At 40.5% G+C, this 24,764-nt stretch overlaps 1 protein-coding gene across 1 annotated transcript; it reads left to right on the top strand.

The window, feature by feature from the left end:
- The first annotated feature begins 6,289 nt into the window (after nt 1-6,289).
- Nucleotides 6,290-22,493, top strand: ASNS (asparagine synthetase (glutamine-hydrolyzing)). The gene is made up of 12 exons (XM_084281324.1): nt 6,290-6,343; nt 7,728-7,995; nt 10,635-10,872; nt 12,713-12,898; nt 13,220-13,321; nt 15,214-15,341; nt 16,145-16,271; nt 17,646-17,752; nt 18,325-18,425; nt 20,292-20,373; nt 20,641-20,796; nt 22,174-22,493. Exons 2-12 carry the CDS (start codon nt 7,747-7,749, stop codon nt 22,381-22,383), a joined length of 1,686 nt encoding a protein of 561 aa, XP_084137450.1. The 5' UTR covers nt 6,290-6,343; nt 7,728-7,746; the 3' UTR covers nt 22,384-22,493.
- Nucleotides 22,494-24,764: the final 2,271 nt, after the last annotated feature.

The raw sequence follows: 24,764 nt of genomic DNA, 5'->3' as shown, positions 1-24,764 counted from the left end.
TCTCATTTTGAGGCAATAGCTCTACCTAGTGATGGGAAAGAGCAGCTGCACTCATACGTTTTAGAATAGTTTCTCAGTCCTCTGCCGAAGACCATTTTACTTTATTTGAAAAAATTATCCACATGTAGTATTCAATAATTGTCATTCTTCCTCTGTTGTTGTTCTGAATTGTATTTAGGAGGACACGTACGTGCATCCAAGCATATTTCCTGGGACACTGTTGATGATGTCTTCCAGATACACCACAAAATGAAATACAATGCTTTAAAAGACGAAAGCAGCACTAATGATGTGTGTGAAAATGACTTTGTTAGAATCGAGTCCAGTTATTCCAAATGAAAAATACATTCCAACGTGTTTAAGACTGTTATATACATTCAAGCATGGATTTTGCTGCAACAACTTTACATCAGCTAGCCACATCTCTTACAGTGGAATTTAGCTCTACTCTAGATGAAAAGGACCTTGTTTGTATTAAAACATCTACTGAATTGGGCAAAATATCACAATGGGTCAATCACAATGAAGAAGTGAACTGAAGATTGTAATTTTTAGTTAATCCTGCCACATTGACTCTATCTGTTAGTTTAAATGCTAATTCAGCTGACACAGTCTTTCTTACTGTATGAAGAAGAACCAGAATTTAAATTAGTTCTACCAGTATGAATAAAAACTCTAGAGAATTATTCTGCTGCATGTTATATTATTAGCATCAGACAAGTAATTTTTCTGTCTCGTTTTACAAGTGGTTAAAAAACCATATGTAATAGTTCTTTGGTTTGGGGGTTTGTTCACCGACCCCCAGGGAAGAGAGCATAAATTACACCGGATTTCTTCTCATTAGCCAAGACCACTATTCAGTTAAAGTCAGCAGTGTTTCATTCCTCTGTGGTCCTGGGCCTGCTTACAAAAGAGCCATTGGTATGCCATATGCCATGCCTCCAATGTGCGCTGTATGGCCAACAGCTCTTTCAACAACCTTTTCTTGTATGTGCTAATACACATGGGGGACAATGGAAGGACTTGGGACATTAAAAAAGGATGCTGCAGTAGTGCAAAATGCCAAGGCTTTTGTGCGGGTGGTAACAAATCACCTTACTTTGTTTTTTCTCCCACTGCTGCACTAGACATGCCTTTCTAGTGCTTTACTGAAGATCTGAATGCCCAGCTCTAGAAAAGATATTCTTTTAACACTTCAGTGCTGTGACCTCTCAACTCTGAGGTCAGAGCAAGCCTTATTTGTTTTGAAGCTTAACATAATTAAGTAGAAAGAAAAGAAAAAGGATTAAATAAGAGAGACGACAGCAATAGAAACTCCCAGGGGGAGAGACGACTACTTTTTATAGCAAGAGAGGATTTTGTCTGGAGGAGAGGCAAACAGTCTGCATGTCCTTTAAATGTCTCCAAAGGATAAAAAAAAAAAGAACACAGAGGAATAAAAGAAAAATAGATATATTCAAAATTATAGGAATAAGCAGCTCTGCAATAGGTCGATAAGGTTTTTAAAAGCTGTAAACTCAAAGCTCTCTGACATGCGGTGCAATCCCCCTGGGTAAAAGGTAGACTAAGGCTCATACAAATGTGAGCCTATCTTGCTTTGAGCTACAGACCTGCAAACAGTTTTGAATGTGATAGTTTCTGTTTTGATTTTTTTTCCCCACTCAAATATGGGTATGAAAGCACGGTGCTGCCTGAGATCTTGAGTGCAATCGCTCAAACATTCACCTAGTTAGCTCATCGTGTAACTATTCCCCTGGGGAAGAAAAACCAAGATAGGAAAAGGGCTTTGCTCTCTGCATATGCGTATCCCTGACACATAGCTGTATGTCATATTACCAGAACACCTAGCGTTGCAAATATTTCCTGGTAAGTGTACATATATCCAACTGCATGTCTTCATATTTGTAAAGATAGCCAGAGTATACATTATCTTTGTCAATCCATGCAGCTGGGGAGGAGAAACTGATCTCCAGCTTCCACTGGGTCCTGCCCACCACTAATATCTCCCAGTGTATAATGGGCTGCCAAAGCTATCATATTCCCGTGGGGCTCCAGGAGAAGCAGCCTTCTGTCTTCAAGTACAGTTCCTACCCTAGAAAATATTCCAGGCTGCTGCCAGAACAAGTGTTTGCTGTTTGCCACTTGATTCTCCCTGCCCCAAGAATGCCATTATATTCTTGTTACAGTGTGCATTCAGGAAGAGAAGATGGAAGCACATAAAGTGTAGTACACAGTCTTCAACACCAAAGTAATTTGTGGATGCTGGCAACCACAAATCCTAGTAGCATATCCTGTTCAGTTGGGCCTATGACGATATGTGGCAAAGTGCTGTGCAGTGAATACATCAAGGAAAAACTTCAAGCTGGCAAATGCAGGACTCTTGGTGATCAGTGACGAGTTTACATCATGAGCATCCAGTCACTAAGAGTTGAAAAAAGGATAGCTTGAGGCATCTGGAATCCAGAAACCGCCTATTCCCGTGACTGTATTACTACACCAGTTGGGACTGGAGACAGAAAAAAAAATTGCTGTTGTAATTCAGGATGTGTTCAAGGCTAAATGGAGAGTAGTTGGCTCAAGCTAGAAATGGATACATGATGCAAAGGAAGTCATAAGGGCGTGGACAAGACATATATCACTCTCCTCGCCCCTCCCCAAATCTCCCATTTTTTAAAAACTGAAAATGTTTCAGAATTATCCTTATCATCCTTCACATTTTTGGTGACAAAGCGTCTTTAACAATCCCTTATGCAGATGTTCAGACGGGGTGCAGAATGCCTGTGTTCCCCAGCTATTCACTACTAGTTGCCATGCAGAGGGGTGGTACAAAGGCTGAGCCGAGGCAGATTACTAGATGTTTTGCAGTCTTACCCTACCTAATGACCTGGCCTGTAAATCCACTCATTGTGATCTTCGTTGTCAACATAGGGCCTTCAATTCCTGTTGGAGAAACTTTGGAGTATGTGCATTTGATGCTGACATAAAAGGGAAAGGATTTCTGTAGCATTCTGTCGGTTGTCTTCTACTTAAGATCTTGTTTTCTTGAACAAAAACTCTTATTTCTCCTGGTGAGAGCACGGAATGGAAACAGAGAGGTTGGAGAGCTATGGTCACAAAAACAGCTGAAACTTGTTCTCATGCAAAAAGCCAGAAAGTCATGAGGGACACTTCAGAATGCTACTTTCTGTAAAACCTCCAGGTACTGCAGTGATCGCTTTGAAACCAAAAGACTTTCACTGCATGTCTCTTTATATCACAACCTCTGACTTCTCCGCTGTCCCCTTGGTTCTACCTGCCCTACAAGCAGATTTCATGGATCTCACAGAACTCATACATTTCCAGTCTTCCAGGCATGCTGGTGGCACCACATCTGATGGATGAAGATAAAGTATTAATCTTTAGGGAAAAAACTGAGGAGCACGGACTTCAATGACAAGCAGTGCTCAACTTCTGACCACCTCAGTGCAATAGCTAACATAGCTGCAACAGTTCAATGACATACAGCCTTCCAAAAACTGAGTGTGAAAGCAAGCCAGCTGACCAAGAGGAAACAGTGGACTTGAGTGTTATTTGTAAGTCAGTGCTCATTAATTATTGCTTGCAAATTGTCAAAGGGGCAGCATCTTCAAAGGGAGCAGATGCAAATTCTCTAATGGTAGTAGTATGTTAGCCAAGCAGAAAAAGTGTGAGTTTGTTGAAGGGCAGGGTCAGAAAGGAAGGCAGATGACATTTACTCATACTTGTCCATTCCAAAGGATATCTTTCCCCCCTTAGTTTCTCTACAAATTGTCTACAAATATCCAGTAACTCCCACTAATGCCTTTCTGAGGCTTACTCCTCTGCTTCTACATTATACTTACTTATCTGGTCTCTTCCACTCAATTAATTAAATACTCAATTACCTGTTGCCTCCAGTGAAAGCTCTCTGCCCTTCATTTCAGGTGTCCCATACCTCCAACAAAGCCATTTGGTCAGCTACAATACAGCTGTGCCCTTCATTGCCTGGTATCACCCATGAGCACCAGAATTCTTAAGACTAAAAAAAGAAAATAAAGAACAGAAGCACTTCTGGTCCCTTCGTGAACAAGTAAGACAGAAGCTACCATTTTAACGTTAATGACTGCATTACTCACCCCTCTTCATCATTATTTGTGAGTCATCACCCATGGTGCAACACTCTGAAAAGTTCTTTCTAGGCTTATGACTAGGGAGATGACTCATTTCTGAGGGACTGGAACTCAGCCACTGCTCTAGTACAGAGTCACATTAAGGCTAAGAAGAGCAGGGGACACGGGAGGAAAAAAATGACCTGGCTCTTCCCTAACTATATATTCCTGCATGCTCTAGCTGGTGGTCCTGGAATGCCACACTGGGAGGGTGCCAAAAGGTCAACAAAACCTTCCTCTTCTACTAGTGACAGCCAGACTTTTCTCTAGCTTTTCTCTGAGTATCCAGAGGAGAGATTCTGGACATTGGGATATGTAGAACCTTGACCAAAAGTCAATCTAAGCCTGGAAATTATCAAAATAAGAAGGAATACAGATCTGAGTCTTCTTGCAAAGAGTCTGATTTACAAAGACGGCTGTGATCCTGGCATACAGAAATGGGAAAGCTGGAATACTTCCACAAGTTGCTCTAAGGAAATAGTGGAGAAGACAATGCTATGGAGAAACAACTACACATGACAATGTGTGCAGAAGGGGGAAAATTGAGAGGAAAAATGACTGAGAAATGGAGCTGGGAGACTCTGGGGCATAATTACATGCGGTGCTGTATAGAGACATGATAAAAGCAAAGACTGGACACTGAAGTATAACACTTAATGTAAAGGGCTACTCAGCAATAGTAAAGAAAAGGCTAGAAAAGAACGAAGACATATCAGTTATGACCTGTGCTATTGTAGCTAGAGAACAGTAAAACTGCCAATGTCTGAAAATAGACTTTGTCTGGTATTTCTCCCATTTGTCCTATATTTAACACCATAAACTTTGTTAAAATGGAAGATAAACCATGCAAGACATACTAAAATGTAGCAGTTATTTCCAGTTTTTACAAGAGGGTAGTAAAAGGGAGGGAAATATGTGGCTGTTATCCAGTGTGCCCCAGGGATGCAGACATTAGTGATGACTTCAGCAGTTTTTTAGGCTGTGCTTGCCCGGCCTTTCTGGGTGACTTCCTGCAATTTGCTTCTCACCGCTCTCCTTCACTTTCTCCATGAAAGGACCTTCATTTTCCCAAATGCTTTTGCATTTGCTATTGTAAAGTACTGCATGAGATCCAGTTATGAACCAGGAGCTGCCCATAAAATAAAAACACCAAGACAGCAACCTAAGCCTGAGCAGACCCTTCCAAAAATCTTTTCTGTGTGTCTTTGCGGGTAGGAAAGAAGCAAAAAAAAACCACCATTCTGTGAGCTGTGTCTCGATGTGCCACTGCTCTCGCTCTCACTCTGCTCATCCAGGTTGTGTAAAGCCTCTGCGAACTGCACACCTGGCACCGCAGCTGCTCGAAGTCTCAGCGCTGTTTGGTTTAGGTGTAGGTGAAGCAGTGCTGAGAGGAAGCTTCCACATGTTCACGGCCAGCTCAGGAGCCTGCTTCTTATGCATGCAATACCTTATCACGCTTTTCTTTCTCAAATATTTCATTTTAAAGGGTTCTTAAAGATCCTTTTAAAATTCCACACGCAGATCCCCTGCCTGCTGAGTCTCCATAACCTGAGGAATTTTATGCACTGCAGCTTTAAACCACGTGCACTAAAGCAAGCCATGAAACCGCAGGGCATGTAAACGACTTCTAATGGCACTCCTGAAGCTGTGTGGAGGATAAAGCCCCTTAATGAAGCTCAGGTCCTGTGAGAACAGGACCAAAACGCCTTTACCCATAGCACCTTTTATTCAAGACCGAGCTCCCCCCTCAGCGAACGCTTCTGACGGGATCAGCTTTGTAAGCGCTCCCTCTTCCGAGCGAAATAAAGCGGCTTTCGGGCAACCACGCGGCGATCTCCGATGGCTGCACACCGCCAGTATCAACCTGAGGGCCCCGGCACCGCCCGCAGGGCCGTGTTTTAACACAGGAGAAAGCAAAAAGCCGCACGCCCAGGCCGGAGGCTCAGCTCCGGGCAGCGGGTGCCTGAGGGAAGCCTCGCCCCATGCCAGGCGGCTCCGGGGCGCATGAGGACCGCCGGGCTGGAGGCAGGGAGCCGCATGATGAAACCCGGCGGCGGATTTCAGCAGCAGGCGGCGGGGGAGGAGCCCGGCAGCCGGCTCTGGCTGCTTGGCACGGCGCGGAGCCGCCTCTTCCTCCCCACGCCGCAGCGAGGACGAGCGGCTCTCCCCGGCACACCGTAAGCGCCCGGGGGGCGGCGGCGGCTGCTGGTGGGCGGACGGGCACCGGCGGCGCCGCTGCTGCCCCGCATCGCGGCTCGGGAGCGAGGGGAGCCGGGCTGTGCCCGCGGCGGCTGCAGCCGGCCGGGGAAGGAGGGAGGGGGCGGCCGCGGCCCGGGCCCGCTGCCGCGTGGTGCCCGGGGAGCCGGGCGTGCTCGGCGGGGGCCGCGGGGTGGCACGGGCACGGCCGCGGGGTCCGCGCTGCCGGGGTTCAGGGGGGAGCCGGGGGGAAAGGGCTCCCCTCAGCCAGCCGAGCGGGGCAGGAGCGGTTTGTTTCCCTCGTGGTGGCTGCTCTTAGCTGCCCCGAGGCACCCGGCAGGGCCGGAGGCACTCCCTGATGGCGCAAATTTTCCCCTCTCCCCGGTTATTAAAGCTGCCTCTCGCAGGCTGTGGGCACCCCGCCCCGCGGCTGGCTCTGCGGGGCATCTCCCCCAGCCTGGCATCGTGCCCTGACATCTCCCCGGGCTGAGAGCCCGGCGTGCCCAGGTGGGACCCGGTGTGTTGTATGGCCAAATGTCAGCCCCTGCCCAGCTAAAGGAGAGAAGGGGCTGGGGAGGGGGTCCCAAGCCCCTGGGGGGGAGTGCCCGGTGGGTCCCAGCCGCGGGGGAAGCACTTGGGGCATCCCGAGGCCCAGGGGAGCGCTTGGGGCATCCCAACCCCCTGAGGAGCACCTGGGGCCTTCAGCTGCGGTTTGGCTTCTGCAGCTGGTGTAAATGCTGGGTCTGTGCCTGTTCTGTTGGCTGAGAGCATGGAAAGAGTTGTTGCCCAGGTAGCGTAACTGGGTGAACAGCTTTTTACCTCAGTACCTAAACGCGAGGGGAAGTGCTTGGACTTGTTTGATTTCTGACCACGGGGTTACTTACTTCATGCCTTGGTAAGCTGCAGGATGGGAGGGCATTTCTCTTCTGAAAGAGTTGAAGGGATCTGCTGCTGTGATGTTACTTCAGCGGGTCATACCCAATGCCCAGAAATACGTTGTTCTGTTTGTGCTCCATGAAGAAAAACAAAAAACCAAAACAAAACAAAACAAGCAAACAAACAAACAAAAAAACTTAAAAGTAGGTTTAAACTGAATTTCTTGAGTTGGACGAAGATTGCTTATCATATTGTGAGAAACTATTTTACCTTATGTTAATAAAGTCTGCTACCTTTTTCATCAGTTCTCTTTATAGTCCAACATCCGATAGTCTACTTTTGGTACCTGGGTTCTGTATCTCTGCTTTCTAGGTGTCATCTATTGCATATAGATCAGGTTGATGGTTAGACTTGATCTTGGAGGTCTTTTCTAACCTAAATAACACTGTGATGCTGTTTTCTTTAATTGAACACATTCTTCATTTTTAGGTAACTCAACATCTTCACAATGTGTGGTATCTGGGCCCTGTTTGGAAGCGATGAGTGCCTTTCTGTCCAGTGTCTAAGTGCCATGAAGATTGCACACAGAGGTCCCGATGCATTTCGTTTCGAGAACGTCAATGGATTCACCAACTGTTGTTTTGGTTTCCATCGCCTCGCGGTTGTTGATCAGCTGTATGGCATGCAGCCTATCCGGGTGAAGAAGTTCCCCTATCTGTGGCTGTGTTACAATGGAGAAATCTACAATTTCAAACAGGTAAGTGTTGTAGGGATCATACGTTTCTTTCTTTTTTTATTTCAAAACTGGTAGGTATTCAGAAATTGTTTAAAACGTGGTAGACTAAAATATCAGAAAAAAAAAAAGCTATCAGATGAAGGAAGAAAAAAGGAAGAAAAATTTCTGGATAAACTGTCAATCTTTGGTGGTTTAGATTGTGACAAACAGTCTTCAATATTGAAAAATCCTTTTTAATTGGCAAGAAAGGAAATAGTATTTGTATCTATAGGTTTGAACATAAAACAAAGGTTCATTCTTTGTTAATCCTTCAGGAGGGAAATTCCAAGCCCCCTTTCTCACCCGCATTCCTCTTCATAATGCAAATGATTTTAGAGTGTCTTGCACATCAGTTATTTTGGATCTTTCTCCAGTCTGTCAGGTATTTCGTTTTTACTTCTGCATGTCAACCTAGATGTGACTTGTCAGTTATTAACTTAAAACAGGAATGCATATGTGTTTCTGTAACAACAACAAACACTAGGGAGAAGTTTTCAGTAGGCCACCAAAGTCCTTAGGTGTCTGCAGCTTTAGGCAGAAGCTTTGTGGAGTTTTTGAGAGTCACCTAAACAAGTCTCTAAGGCACAAAACAAGCTGCAACTCTGTCCTGTGTCAGAATATCCCTGATAGGTGTGATATTGCTGCTGAGCATTGTCTGTGTCTCTCTCCCAGTGCTGAGATGTCTACACTGCCTGTGTTGCTCATAAAGGGAAGTGATTTAATTCATCTCAATATAGCATATAGTGTGGCTTGCGGTTTTTGACTGATCCTGAATCATGCTGAAACTAAATGCCTAAAATGGATCATAAATTGAGCATGGTAGTATCAGAAATCTACAAATACTTTGAAGTGTCAGTACTTCTAATACGATGCGTTTTTGCAGTCAGGTTACCGTCAATGGTGTCATTGGGACTTTGACTGAAAAGAAAGGAGATTATTATTATTTAATCTTGTAAGTATCTGGCTCTACAGTGGTCTCAAAGGAAGTTGTAGCAGAGTGGGGGCTGGTCTCTTCTCCCAAGCAATAGGACAAGAGAAAATGGCCTCAAGTTGTACCAGGGGAGGTTTAGCTTGGGTATTAGGAAAAAAATTCTTCACTGAAAGGGTTGTAAGGTGTTGGAACAGGATGCCCAGGGAAGTGGTTGAGTCACCATCCCTGGAGGTACTCAAAAGATAGATGTAGATGTGGTGCTTAGGGACATGGCTTAGTGGTAGACTTGGCAGTGTTAGGTTAACGGTTGGACTTGATGATCTTGGAGGTCTTTTCCAACCTAAGTGCTTCTATGATTCTGTGTATGGCAGGGCAAAACATATGTGAAATGTGTTGTGTCAGCAGGCTATGGTATTTACTGTGTTTTGTGTTGTGTTTTGTCTTGTGTTTTTTTTTTTTTTTTGTTTGTTTGTTTTTTTTTTTTCTGCTGCTGAAAGGAGTAAGAATCACTCCCAGTTGTGTCACACACAGAAACCTAGGGGGAATTTAATTGTATAAAACTTGTATTACCATCAGCAGGAATTTGTTCAGTTGTTTTCGCTACCTTGGTTAGGTGCCTTCTTTCTTTATAAATAAATTTTTGTTTCAGGCTTTCAGCTGCAAGTATATATCCGAAACCTACCTAGGAAAACATCATTGAAGAAACAACCATCTTCTTTAGGGCAATGGCTTCGTGATTTTAATATTGAGTCAGTTTGAGCCAACTCTATGTTCCATGAAGAGCAAGTGAAACCAAAGAACATAAGTTAAAGTGCAAAATCATTGGTTATGTGGGGTTTCTTCAGTATTTATTTATTTTTTTTAGTGTTTTATTGAACCTGTCATCCCTATCTTCACCCCAGGTGCCTGGAAGATGTTGAAGGGCCTTTAAAAGTAGCACCACAAGAACACAAAATACATAGTTGGTCTGACTTAGTCTGACAACTCATTTCCTCCTCCCCTACTTCACCTGCACAGGCAAAGTGAAAAGGTTAGATTGAAGAATGGAGGAAGATTATGCAGAAGGAAATACTCTGTGCGTAAAACACACTGAAGAATTGCAGTAACTGCACAAATAAAACATAGTTTGTTTCTGAAGTACTTTACTCTGCAAAGATGTTAACTGTGTCAGTGTGTTGGAGGGCAGAGAGTCTTAAGTAAATGTTGCTATCTCTATCTCTATTATCTGACAAGAAAGTGGTATCTTGAGAGATCTGAGACTACATGAAATGCTGTTGTCTTTTGTTCCTGGTCCTATTTTGAGTTGGATTTTTAGAACCAGTGCTTGCCTCCTCCTGCCATTTGTCTGTGGAGATGGGGAGGCTAAACTAGTGTTGTGTTTTTGCACTTTGACATCCCCAAATAGAAATGCTTCTCTGAAAACCTGCTATAATGAACATTGCTTAAGACTACAGAGTCAATCGATGTTGGGTGAGAGATTATCTTGGATGGTAATTTGAACACAGAAGTCTAATTCCCTTCGCTGGCAGAAATGTTTGTGTAACTTTGAACTGTATTTTAAACAACTTTGTTGTCATCTTAAACAATTACATCGGTGTTTTTTTGTTTGTTTTGTTTTGTTTTGTTTTTCCCAGTTAATAAGAAATGTTTGCAAATACTTATTTGCATTTTTCTTTTTACCTTTTCTTAGTTGCAGAAGCAGTTTGGATTTGAATATCAAACACTGGTGGATGGTGAGGTTATCCTTCATCTTTACAACAAAGGAGGAATAGAACAAACGGCATCCATGCTGGATGGTGTATTTGCTTTTATCCTTCTGGACACAGCAAACAGAAAAGTGTTTCTGGCGAGAGATACCTATGGAGTCAGACCACTGTTTAAGGTGCTGACCGATGATGGATTTTTGGGTGTCTGTTCTGAGGCAAAAGGTAAAAACAGTTGTGTTTAGTGCCTAAATAAACCTAGGTGTTGTTATTGGAGACAACTTCTTTGTCAGGCTCTCCTAAGTGTGAAGAGAAAGTGAACTGTAAGTTCAGTGATAAATGAATTATATTTAGTAGTATAAAATCTATGCATTGGTAAAACAAAAAGCTACAGAGAATAACATTTGAAGACATTTAATTATCCTTAATATCCACAAAATAACTTGCAGATTGAGCCTAAGGGGTCTTAAGTTAACCCAAAGTTGAATATAGTCTATAGAGTTGGGCTAGATTTATGCCACAGTAAATGATACTAGTATTTGTTCCTGGTATTCTGTAGTGAACTGGGAAATAATGCCATAAGAACCGCTAATCTGTAAAAGCCACGAATTTTAAAACCCTACTAAAATTTCCTGCATCCTTGGATATTTTTTTTACTGATGCTTATGTTATTTGATGAACTCCTTTAAAGTTTGAGATGACACCTTTACTGTTCCTTTTTTTTTTTTTTTTTTTAACCTAATTCTCTCCAGTCTACATAAATAATGCCAAAAGTGAATTTCTTGCCTAAAATGACCTCTGACTAAAATGGACTTTCATGGTTGTTGTATATCACTTTTATTATCAGACTCTGAAGTAAGTTGACTCCTCTACTAGTAATGCTCAGTGGTACCACAGCTGTACCATCTCTGGTTCTTGGAGAGGAAGAAAGGAAGTGAATATTTTAGGAACTGTATCCTGTAACACTCACTGTGGATTGGCAGTCTGTCTATAACAGTAACTTAGGAACATTTTGTAGAATTCTTCAAGTAGCATCTGGGTGACCAACAGGTGCAAAACATCCTCTTTCATAAGAGGAGTGGACATAAGTTTTGGCCACAAGTCTGATTCTTGGCTTCTGTTAAGCAACATTGTAGAAGAGCCTGAAACTGATGAATTATGAAATCAGTAAATCAGTGTTAATTAAGCAATCACTTCAGTGATATAGCTTTATTACAACCCCATTATTAGCTTGACTACACTTAATTTTTAACATAAAATCAGTTATTAACTCTTTTGAATTGTCATAAGCATCTTAGATCTTGACCTGGACATCATGTATTCAGTCAGAGAAATGCTCACAGGAGTCAAGTGCTTCTTATCAATTAGTAGAATCACACTTCCTTCGTATGCTGTCAGCCTCAGCTTGAAATGGCTCAGATCTGGGCGTGTAACCTGCCAGAAGCAGAATCGTACTCCATAGTGGCAAGCTGGGCATACCACTTCCTGGATGAGAGGTCTCTAATCTCTAGGTATTTTACAAATAGGAGAGGCGGTGTTTTCTCACCATGCTCTCTAAAGGAGAGGTTATACCTGCGTCTCTTCAAAAGACTAACTGTTTAGAGACTCAAGGTGTTCTTGTCTCTAAATGCTACAGGAGATGAAATTTCAGGCCTGAAAAGTGTCGTAACTGTTTTATTCCACTGATTGCAGCAGTAGCTTATCATCCAATTCTGAATTGTATACATCTTACTGTCCCACATGTAGGGGCCTAACAATTTTTTCTAATCTCTAAGTACCTGAAAGTGAAGTGTTGTGTTTACTGTCACGCCAACATTGCTTTCTCCAGCCATGCTGCAGCTGAGGAACCTAAGGACACTGCATTTTTCCCTCTACCTTTCCATAAACCAGGGCAGACTCGACTCAGAAGTATATTTTTATACCAAATTTAAGATCTGGAGAAAATGGTTTTATATAGTTTTAGTAGTGGGGTTGTTGAGTGAGATGTGCCTTAGCCAATCTAGGTTAAAAACTCTGTAACACTTTTTGTAACTTTCTTTTGTTGTTGTTCCCATTTTATCTATAGGACTTATCAACTTAAAGCATTCAGAATCCTTATTTCCTAAAGTGGAACCATTTCTTCCGGGACATTATGAAGTGCTGGATTTGAAGCCTTCTGGCAAGGTTGCATCAGTAGAATTAGTAAAGTTTCATAGTTATAAAGATGAACCACTCCATGCTGCTTGTGATACAGTGGAAAATCTGCCTTCAGGTAGTACAATAAAACACTTGCCTGTTAATTTTGATTAAAGTTTTGATTAAAAAGTGGAGGAAAATCATAATCTTTCAATATGAAACTTGAACCAGTTGTTTTTTAAAATGTTCTATTTGAAAGAACTGAAACAGTGTTTATGATGTAGGAAGTTGAGAATCATTTTTGAAGATATTTATATACAAAGATGTATGAACTTGCATGCCCTTATTATCAAAGGAGATTCAGACAAATAATATTTTTTCCTAATCACATAATGCAGCTAATTTTAAGCAGAACTGTTAATGTTTCTTTTGTTTGTTTTTGTTCTTTCCTGGACAGGCTTTGATCTTGAAACAGTGAAAAGTAACATCCGTATTCTGTTTGAAAATGCTGTTAGAAAGCGTTTGATGGCTCACAGAAGGATTGGTTGTCTTTTGTCAGGTAAGTAGCAAGAATTCCAGTGATTCCGTCTTTTCTCTCTTCCACACATCATCTACCAGTTAGAAGAAAGTAAACTGACTGTTCTGCTGTGAGGTATCTGAAGTGATCTGAATCTTCATTTGCTTTCTTGGTTACAGAGAACTTGGTGGTTTGTGACAAAAAAAAAAAAAAAAAAAAATCCAGTTTACAGATATCTTGAAAGTCTTATGCTTTTAAGGTTTAGAGCTGGGATGTTGTCATGTTGAAACACTGACCATTTTTGACGAAGAAAAACCAAAGATAAAAGAAAAAAGAAAAAGTAGGCTTGTTACCGCCTACTTTGCTTTAGCTTCCATCCCAGACTGCCTTTGATTTACCAAATGGCAGTGGAGCATCTGGACCATAATTATTTAGTACACTCTTTTTCAGGTGAGGTAATAGCTTGTGGTTCAAGAACTTGTTCTCTGACTTAGCTGATCAATGTTGTGATTTGGTGGCTCGGTCTTGCAGAGGTAAGGCTTTGTAGCCATGGGACTGACATCTTATTCACTGTGTTTTTGTAGCACTTTGTACTTGTGGCTAGAGTTCTAGTATGCTATTCATTCACGCACTGAGCATCAATAATTACATTCATTTATCACATACTCTATTAAGTGTGCATCTGAATGAGAGAGAACTGAACAGGAAATACTGTTGGAGTATTTCCTCACCATTATAAAAAGTAGGAGGGAAATAAACGAAACAGAGACACGCAGAGCTGGAACTTCCCAGCCTCAGTCAAAAAGCCCGTTTCAAAACCAAATTTCAGATATTAAATCAGAGGACGGTCAGCTCCTCAAATCCACATGCACACTGTGTATCTGCGGTATATCTAATGTCTTGGGCTGATATAATAACAGAGTATCTCCATGCTTCACAATTTTGAGTATGCTTGGAGCATCACAGTTAGAGAAATGCTTGCACTTCAATCACAAAGGGAGTTCCTCAAGTTCACAGTGGAAACTCAGGTGTTCATTTCCCTGATTTTCACATCCCAAGCACTTGGTTTGATTTCTACACTCATTATTTCTTCAGACTTTGCATGTCTTTTTCTAGAGAAGACGTTTTTTGTCAGAGAAGCGTTCCTACAAATGGAATCAGGGTGGGAACAGATGCAGATGCACTCAGCTGAAAAAACACGTGCAGAGTGTAGGAAGCAGAGAAGAGGATTTTGCCTTCTGCTTGTTAGAACTGCAGGCAGGTGTGGGAGAAGAGGTACTGTGCTTTGATCAGTACTTCAGAGAGTGGAGCAACAAGTAGAAGTGGTCAAGAAGTAATAGAACTAGCTAGTGAACCTTTTAATTTTGATGTTACAAAGGTTAATTTCACTAAAAAAAGTTAGAGGTGCTTTTGAAAAATGATTGGGGAAGAGTGGAATCCTTTGACTGAATGTTCTGTTGTAGGTCAGACAAAATATTTTGCTTGACTTTTACTTAATTCTGTTTGATTCAAGCAACAAAACAAAAAATGTAAATAGTTTTATTATTTCAGTATCAAATGTGTAGGTAAGAAGAGGATGGAGAGCAGTTTTGGAATGAAGAGTAAAGCCAATTGTAGCAGAGTTGAGAAGGGACATCTCTAGTGATACAGTGACTTTAGAATACTTTTTGTCTTAATGCAGAATTTCCATTGATGCTTTTGATATCAAAAGTACTAGTAACTTACTGAAGATGTTCCAATAAAGTCATGTGATTATCTTGTTAAGCAGAGGTAAAGTTTTAGAAGAACTACCTTAGATTCATGTTGCTTAAAAATGAAACCTGTTCATAAGATTCAACTTCCTAGAGTTGGTTCCCTTAGAGGGAAACAAAACACAAACACCTAACCAGAAATGTGGTTGATCAGGGTGGCTTTTTGTGTGTTTTTTTTTAAAGGGGGCTTAGATTCCAGTTTGGTTGCAGCCATTCTTCTGAAACTGATGAAAGAAATGAACATCAATTATCCATTACAAACCTTCGCAATTGGAATGGAAAACAGCCCTGATTTACTGGCTGCCAGAAAGGTACAGTAAACGTGGCTTCCACTTTGTAGCTGCTGAATGTTAAACCATGTAAATTAATGGTGGTAACTTCACGATATGGTATTGATTATAATGCTGATTAGTATTCATTTATTGCTATGATGCAAATCAGTTTGCAGTAAATCATTTAGTACGACATCTGCTGCTTAGTTAAATCTTAAGAAAGAGATATCTTGAGTCTTAGCCGTTTTTTCTTCTTTTTGGAAGACTTTTTTGTGATTATTACTGTGTTGTTACCAACAGGACAATCCTTCAGAGTTGTCCCAATTCTGCCTCTAGGTTTTACAGTCTATCACCATGCTATTGCTCCTATGCTATGACATTTGTATGTATATTAAATATTGCAATTTAATTGTTATTTTATTTAATTTAGAGCCGTGTACAAACTGTACACTGGAAAGGATAACTGTGGATATACTTTGGGTATCCAGCCTGTTAAGGCTTTTGAGCTGCTTTTTCTCTTCAGAGCGAATTTCAAAGTACTTAGATTCTCTGCAGATTTTGTTAGGCCTTGGACAAGCAGCTGGATGTTCTGTTGCAGTCACGATTGAACACTGTGTAATTAGGGAGACTGTGTTCTCTTCGGCAAACATACCACTGCAAGTCAGAGTGGTTGCTCCAGTGTCACCTTTTCTTGGCCTTATAATATCTCATCCTTACTATGGCAGAAGGAAGTTAGCTGATGCTTCCAGTTTGTGTGTAAAATGGGTGTGTAAAACACAAGGTGTGTTTAAAACAATGTTTTAACTGAAATGCGATACATTATTATAACCTTTTACAAACAGGTGGCAGCACATATAGGCAGCGAACATCATGAAGTAATATTTAATTCTGAAGAGGGAATTCAGGCAATTGAGGAGGTTATCTTCTCCTTGGAAACCTACGACATAACAACAGTAAGAGCTTCAATCGGTAAGATTTTTAGTAACAATTTTTGCTTTATGTTGCTTGAATAAATTTTATGCAAAACCTTGTAGTCATCTACTAGATCCTTCCTTCAGCTGTTGTAGAACTTGGGTAATGAGACTCCTTAGTCTTGTCTGTGACCTCACAATGAGGCAAAATGAGTTATTAGTTTCAAAGTCACAGACTGTATAAATGTTGTCCAGAGCTGTTCCTGAAGTTTTGGGATTAAAAAGAAACATGATTTAAAAAAAAAATAGTTCTATAGGTCTTAGTTTTCTATTGTGATAAATATGAACCTTGGAGGAAAGGAGAAAATTTGCAGGCTGTCTGAGGCATAACCTGTATTTGAGGCTCAGTATCTGGGTCACTGAATGTTATGATAGCCAAACAGTTATGGTTACCCCATTTCTTGAATAATACTAAAGTGAAGTATTTCTTGTGACCCTCTAGTAGTAATACGTATACACTGAAGTCAGGTAGACTTCTAATGTACATTTGATTCTGAGAAATTACAAGCCATCAGCAGGTCCTTAAAAAGGGTTGCCAACATGATAAGAATGAAAAACCCTTATCTAATGAGGCCTTCTGTGTAATGCCCTTACAGCATTTTACTCAGTTACTCTTGTGTCAGTGCAAAGCATTGTAAACAAGCTAATATACCAAACAGGCAAGACAGTTTTGAAAACTGTATGGGATAAGAAGCTAGAATTTTGCTAAGTGAAATACTGAAAATGTTAGTTTAAGAATGAAAGCAACTTTTCATTTGCCATCCTTCTTTCTTTGCAATTCTTGCTTAATATGAAATACAGCAAAATAAGTCCTTTTCAACAGATCTCTAATACTTATGTTATAAAAGTTTATTGTTTAGTAAGATGCAATGAGGGTAAGATATACTTCTGGTTAATAAACGTTTTTTTAAAAAAAAGGGAAAAAAAATGCCCTTGTCTAGTTCAATCCATAGTGGTAGAGAGCTAAGCAGCAGCTTTTGCTGGTATTTTTGTTCTCCAAAACTAAAAAGTTTGTTCAGGACTGTGCTGGAATTAATCTTATGCTTAATTTCTAATTGAGACAGAACAACTCCGATATGTGTTCCTATGGGAATCCTCCAGCATTCCCAGGATCATGAACACACACAAACACACGTCTCAAGTGATATTTTGAGGGCCAAGTATAAGTACACAGTTTAGATCTATTTGCAGCACTTGGTTTGTGTGGCTAGTGGTGGCTTTGAGTATCAACGACATGTTATGTTAGTGTATTGAATCTGTTTGCTACAGAAGAACATATTGTTGGAGAGAAACTTCCAAAATGCTAAATTAAATCTGTACTGTATATAATGTATCTATAGCTCTATTTTAATAACTCTCTCCTTCTTTTAAGGTATGTATCTTGTCTCCAAGTACATACGCAAGAAAACAGACAGTGTGGTCATCTTTTCAGGAGAAGGCTCAGATGAGCTGACACAAGGATATATATATTTCCATAAGGTAAATACATTTACTGTTCAACATGCCCTTGCACTTGTTTTTCTCCCCTGCAACAGAAAACTTCTACTGAGATTTAAAGGTGCGAAGTTTGAGAGTTGGTACAGCTGTATGTTTATTGAGACTTTCTCCTGAAGTGGCATAAAATCCAAGGGATTTGATTTAATCACTTCAAAAATAACTTTTAAACTTCAAACTTGCTGAGACTATTTCTTGTGCATATTCTTTGCTAGTTCTGAGATCCTAAATAATCTCCTGAAAGCCTGAAAATGAAGATAATCAAAACTATAGCTTCTGTGTAGACAACGATGTATTTGCAAAAGCATGTATTATACCTTGTAATGTGCTTGAAGAGAGATTATTTATATAAGTAAGTAGAAGGGAATCACAGTGTGCAAGTTGCATACATTTTTGCTTGCTGTCAAGTATTAGCTTGGCATGTTTAAACTCTCAGTCAGGTATGTCACAGGTCTATATGTGGTGATCACTGCAACGCAAATGCAGGACAGCAAGTAGTGGTTCCCTTGCTGCAGCTGTATTAGATCTGCGTGCTACATACATGTGTCTGGTTACAGGCGCCGTCTCCTGAAGAAGCTGCAGAAGAGAGTGAGAGGCTTCTGAAGGAGCTCTACATGTTTGATGTACTTCGTGCAGACAGAACTACTGCAGCACATGGGTAAAGTACAGTCTCTTGCATGATGACCAAGCATGATTTAAGAGCCTAAGTGGATCATAGAATCACAGAATGCTTTGGGTTGGAAGGGGCCTTGAATATCATCCATTTCCAACCCCCTGTCAGGGGCAGGAACACCTTCTACCAGACCAGGTTGCCCAGGGCCTCATTCAGCCTAGCCTTGAACACTTTCAGTGATGGGGCATCCACAGCTTCTCTGGGCAGCCTGCGCCAGTGCCTCACCACCCTCAGAGTCAAGAATTTCTGCCAAATATCTAATCTAAAACCTATCCTCTTTTAGTTTAAAACCATTACTCCTTGTCCTATCACTCCACTCCCTGACAAAGAGTCCCTCCCCACCTTTTCTGTAGGCTCCCTTCAGGTACTGGAAGGCTGCTACAAAGTCTCCCTGGAACCTTCTCCAGGCTGAACAACCCCAGCTCCCTCAGCCTGTCTTCACAGGAGATGTGCTTGAGCCTCTGAGCATCCTTGCGGCCTTCCTCTGGACTTGTTCTAACAGGTCCATGCCCTTCCTGTGCTGGTGCCTCAGAGCTGAATGCAGCACTCCGGCTGTGGTCTTAGGAGAACAGAGCAGAGGGGGAGAATCCCCTCCCTTGCCCTGCTGGCCATGCTGCTTTTGATGTAGCTCAGGATACAGTTGACTTTCTGGGCTGCAAGTGCACGTTGCCAGATCATATTTAATTTTTTTTTTGTCCACCTGTACCCCCAGGTCCTTCTCCTCAGGGCTGCTCTCTATCCAGTCATCACCCACATATTCATGCTTGGGATTGCCCCAACCTAGGTGCAGGATTTTGAGCTTGGGCCTGTTGACCTTCATGAAGTTCGCACAGGCCTACCTCTCAAGCTTGTCAAAAAAGTTCCTAAAAAAGAAGTTCATAAAGTATCATAAAAGTTCTTCCGCCATTGAGGAAATTGTATAATTTAATTGTTGCTGTTTGAATTACTAAATGATGCAGAATATTGTGATGCAGGATGACATTATTCTTAGTGACTAGGTCTAAACTACTCTAGGAAGAACATCGGTCTTCAGAGCCATAGTAGCAAATTGCTTGCAGCCTGTACACTGCTTCAGCTCTGCGTCTAGTATAAAATCTCCATGTGACTTTGAGGCTAGGTAGCTTAATGTCTCTTAAGGGAAAATACTGAGAAGGGTTCTTTCTACCAAATACTTTTATTTGTAATTTTATTTGTTGCCTCCATTACTCTAATTTCAGTGTCTTTAAAGCCATGTTATATATAAGAGAATATAAGTACGAAGGCTTTGTACTCTTATAGTTGCTACTGACATAGGAGAGAACTTAGTGTGCAAATGCTGCAGGATCAGTAGGCAGTAGCTTAATGACCATACAGGCTCCTTTTAATTGTCTTTTGAAAATACAAACAAATGCAGATTGTAGAAATGACTGTGGGAATCTTTGCTTGGTTCTGTGACATCTTTACAAACGCTGATGCAAATCCCAGTCAGCAACTTGAAGGTTCTTGGTAGTTCTCTGGGAACAACAGCATTGTTCAGTGTGGGTTTTGTATTTATTTTTTACATGAAACCACAGATGTTGCAAATCCTGTAAGATTGTAGTCTGGAAATCATTGTACTAGAAGCTGTCCAGCAGATGGCATCATAAATCATCTGAGATCTGTAGTTAATCCATTCAGACAATAAATGTAACTTTCTAGATCGATTAATTAAATTAGATAGTCATGAATATGCAAGTGAAATGTCTTTCATGTGAAAGCAGGTAACCTTGTATTTATGTGAAAGACAAAGAAAGCTTATGTGGTAGGGAATTTGTAAGAGGATGATGTGTTGGGTTAACTCAGTGTCATTTCTGTTTTTTTTCCCCCGTTTAGTCTTGAACTGAGAGTCCCATTTTTGGATCATCGTTTTACTTCTTATTATTTATCTCTACCAGCAGAAATGCGAACCCCAAAGGTATGTAAAACTAGGGTTGGATCCAAATGTAAGCTTAGAACACGTATCCACTAATTTGTAAGCATGACTGAATAGCTGAATTCAGTCTTTGAGACCAAAGCCAAGTATGCTCTTAAATGTTTTTTGCTGGATTGTTGGACTCTTGGGAACCCTTTTCTGAGCAGACGTTCTGAAAGGAACCCATTTCTTAGTCAAGTATTTAAATCATTGTACTGCAGTTCTGCATTGTACTGATGCTCATGGCATTGTTTGTTGTTCTGAAAACAGAATGGAATTGAAAAATACCTTTTAAGACAGTCCTTTGAAGACTCCAACTTACTTCCCAAAGAAATACTCTGGAGACCCAAAGAAGCTTTCAGTGATGGTATAACATCAGTAAAGAAGTCGTGGTTTTCTATTCTTCAGGACTATATTGATCAACAGGTATAGTACCACTTGTTTGTTTGTTTTTCACATTTAAGTCTATTGAGATATTGCTGCCAAGGAGAGGCAGGACACAGGCTTAGTTGGGAGAATAAATCTGGGTATGATAGTAACTTGAATTTCATGGTGGAGGAGCAAGATAAATTTTAATCAACAGTCTTCCAGCTACCTGTGTTGCATAAAGGCATTCGAAACTGTAGATTCAAAGTAATGCTAGAGCCTGACAGAAATGACTATGTAAGGAAATGAGCATCATGTAAGTATCTGGATTGCAAATTAGATTATGTGTTGGCAAACACAATTTCTGGGCTAAATTTCTGAAGCAGCTGCTTCAGCTGAAGACACTTGCATGAACTTATTCTGAGGCTGAATAGTATAATGACTTCATAATGCCCTTTCTTCTTTATTTCATTTGCTTTTTCCAAGATAATGCTCAGCTAAGTCCTTTTGCTTTTTAATGCATCTCCTTGAGTTGCTATCCACTGAATATTTACAGCATTTTTGCATTGGACAAAGCATAATCTCTAGTGTATGAAGGCAGTTTGATCACTGAGAGGAAGGATTAAGAACTCATTTTACACTGCAGCTCTGTTACCCATCCCTAGGCCCAACTACACGTATTTCTGTGTATTTGTCTGTCCTACCATCAACTGCTTGTATCCCACTTTCCTTCTCTACTGTATCTGCAGACAAGAAAGTCGTTGGGTCACACAGCAGTGTTGTGCTGCCCCTACTGAGCCTGTACAGTTGTGGTAGGGACAAATTTCATTCAAGGCTGTGGGGAGTTAGATAGCATGTTGGCAGGGAAAGCTGCTGTAGAAATTACTTAAACTGGTGCAACTTTTCATCCTTCCTTTCTTAGCCAGCTTACAGCTGCAGGTGTCTTTTGGCTCTGCATCACAGGTCTTTTGTTGCTGAGAAGCCTGGTTATACAAGCAGAGTCAACAGCTCTGTCCGAGCTGAAAAAAAAAACAGGATACCACTTATATGGCAAAAGACTGCTTTAAGTTGTGCCAGTTGATTGACAATGAAGAGAAGGATAGAAAAGAAGGTTATTGGGGATTTTTTTGAGCTAACAAAGGTGATTCTAACCCAAAGGAAATTACATGTAATCACATGTAATACACAGAGAAATATTAACAGCACTGGAAATATATAGTCTATATATAGTCCATAAAGATCAAAGGAGCCTATGGCAAAAATGCACCTGTGAGAAACCTATGCCTCTAAAATAAATCTATTTGTGTGTATATGTAAATATATTAAACTTATAGGCATTCAGTGGTGAATCCTTGCATGACTCTGATTTGCAGCAAATTGGCTTGTATAAATTTGAAATGTATTTGCATTTTAATTTGAATGTTGCTGTTTTTGTAGGTTGATGACCTTCTGCTTGAAAAGGCAGCGGAGAAATACCCTTTTAATCCTCCTAAAACAAAAGAAAGTTATTATTACCGTCAGATCTTTGAGAAGCACTACCCAGGACGAAGCAGCTGGCTGCCCCACTACTGGATGCCAAGATGGGTTAAAACTGCTGATCCTTCTGCTCGCACATTGAAACATTACAAGTCAGCTGCCCAAGAATAGGCTGTTGAAATAATCCCCCAAATAGAAGTACTGCAAGCAATTTACATACACTCCGCTTTAAAAATAAAATAAAAATAATAATAATAAAAAAAGAAATATGCAAACCTAAATCTTAAATGGTCTTTAAGATGTGTTTTGACAATGCTACTGGAAATGAGAGCTTTCTGTGGTTAGTGTGCTATAAAATATACTATAAAATTCACCCTGCTGTACCTAAATTTGGGGATTTATGGGAAAATACTTTATGGACAAGGAACTACTTTATTCAGCAGCACTGTTTCCTATGTGGTGGCCTCAATTGTATTTTTTTGCCTTGCAGTCATTTAATATATTTTAACGTGAACTCTGATTTTAGGACTTGAATAAGGCAAAGTGATGCGAACTGGTGAAGGTCCTTTGAGCATATGGCAACTTCACTGTAGCTGTTTAGTGATTTGTATATCTGGCTGTGGGATTTGGATAGGCTGTGTCTATATTGTTCTGTTTTGAGTGTCTTTGTAATAATTCCCAAGAACCTTGGCCTAGTGTTCAAAAGATACACGTAGCTATGGAGAGGTGCTAACTATAGTTTATAATCATGGTGGTGCTGGTACTTAATGAAATTAAAGGAAATCTTACTCCTTACTGTAAAGCCACCAGTTGGCCATTTTGAATCGTTTAAATGTACCACAAGTTTAAAGGTACTGTGACTGTTATCAAAGAGCAGAACAGACAAGAAGCTGAGTTATGTCTTTTGTTTCTAACTCAAAGGCTTCAGTTTTTAAATGTATTTGTTATTCTTGAAAACAGAGTGTTAACCGGGTGATTTGTATCTGTCTGATGGAAGTTGCCTGACATAATATTTCAAGAAGTTTTTCACTTATTGTGATAATGTTTCCACCTGTATGTTAAAGAGGTGGACTGTGTTGCTGTTCAGTTGCATGTGATGGACTGTGTGGTGAACCAGCCCTGTTAACCATAGATTTTAGTCAGACAAAGCACCTACAAAGACAATGGGATTGGATTCCTTGCTTGGAAAAAAGAAAAGGAGAAAAAACAAAACAAAACAAAAAAAAAAAACCTTGTTCAGTAAGCATAAAACTTTTCATTCAAACAACTTACTTTTTATTGGGGACAACTTTTTATTAATTAGTTTGGTATAGGGGCCTGCTTTTTTAAAGGTAACATAAATATGAAGTTGGTCAAAAATATACACAAGTGCTACAGATCACCTTGATTAACATCATGCTTTTGATGAAGTAGTCTAGTTCAATGCCCCTCTCAACAAGGAAACCAAAGCAGCTGTTATTTAAAAGATAAAATATAAGCAATTCTTTTTTAAAGATCTTTGTAAAATGATTGTCTATTTATTACTTTTTTTCCTCCCCCTTCCTAATCCTGAATTTGAGTCTGTTCTGGAAGCTTTACTGAAACGTCTCAGTGGTGCCATGGAGCCCATGAGCTGTCCAGCTTTACTAGTAGTGGCCGTATTTTGATTTGCATGTACTTGTTTTATGAACATCGGATGAGTAAGATAGTAAGTTCCTGCAGACTTCTTTACTTAAGGGCCACATGCTTTGCCTTCTTGGATTTTCGTTAAAACAGTAAAGTATATTTTGACTTGGCTACTGATGTGTAAAGGTTTAATACTTACTGTAAACTTCCCAAGGCGCAGATGATAGGAAAAATGATAGTAAAAAAAAATATGCACAACTCTGTATGTAATGTACTTTCTGCTGCAACACTGTTCAAATGTTGCTCTTTATTTCGGATGTAGTGCTAGGCTCTAGCAGGGATAAGTAATATTGTGGAGCAGCCAGGTATTCAAGGAAATCCACCGTAATAATATATATATATATATATATATATTATTATTATTTTTTAAATTTCTAATGAATTGGGCATTTACATAGCAAGGCAAGACTGCAGACCGGTGATCCTAATTATTTTTAGCTTTTCACCGAAGAGCAGAGGATAAATACTGCTTGCTGTTTTATTCTTGTTAGAGGTATATATATGAGGGGTCTTAGGAGTAAAAAGTTCATTCCCCATGTACGGGCTTGACTTTTACAGACTTTCTGACTTCTGTGAAGCTCTGTAGTTTCTTCTTTCTCTGTTTTAAGACCACAGCTACTTGGGATCATCTGATAGGAAGGAATGAGGAATGGGATGCAGGTCCAGAATGCCATGCTCTCCTGTCTTGTTTTACTTTTTTTTTTTTTTTTTTTTTTTGTCATTGCCTCCTTTTCTCACTACATTTCGTTTGTAGAAAATTAAGCTGGACTGTTTTGACAGCTTGAGGCAGCTAGTTAGACTAGCGAGTCTGAGGCGGAGTGGAGAAGTCAAGTCAGTGGTCCACCTGGGAGGAAGGAGAAGGAGACAGATAACTCCCTGGCTTACAG

The sequence above is a fragment of the Netta rufina genome (genome assembly GCF_964035555.1).
Source record: "Netta rufina genome assembly, chromosome: 2".
In the NCBI taxonomy this organism is placed as follows: Eukaryota; Metazoa; Chordata; class Aves; order Anseriformes; family Anatidae; genus Netta; species Netta rufina.
Note: the sequence above shows the minus strand (reverse complement) of the source record. Positions and strands in the feature narration are given on the sequence as shown.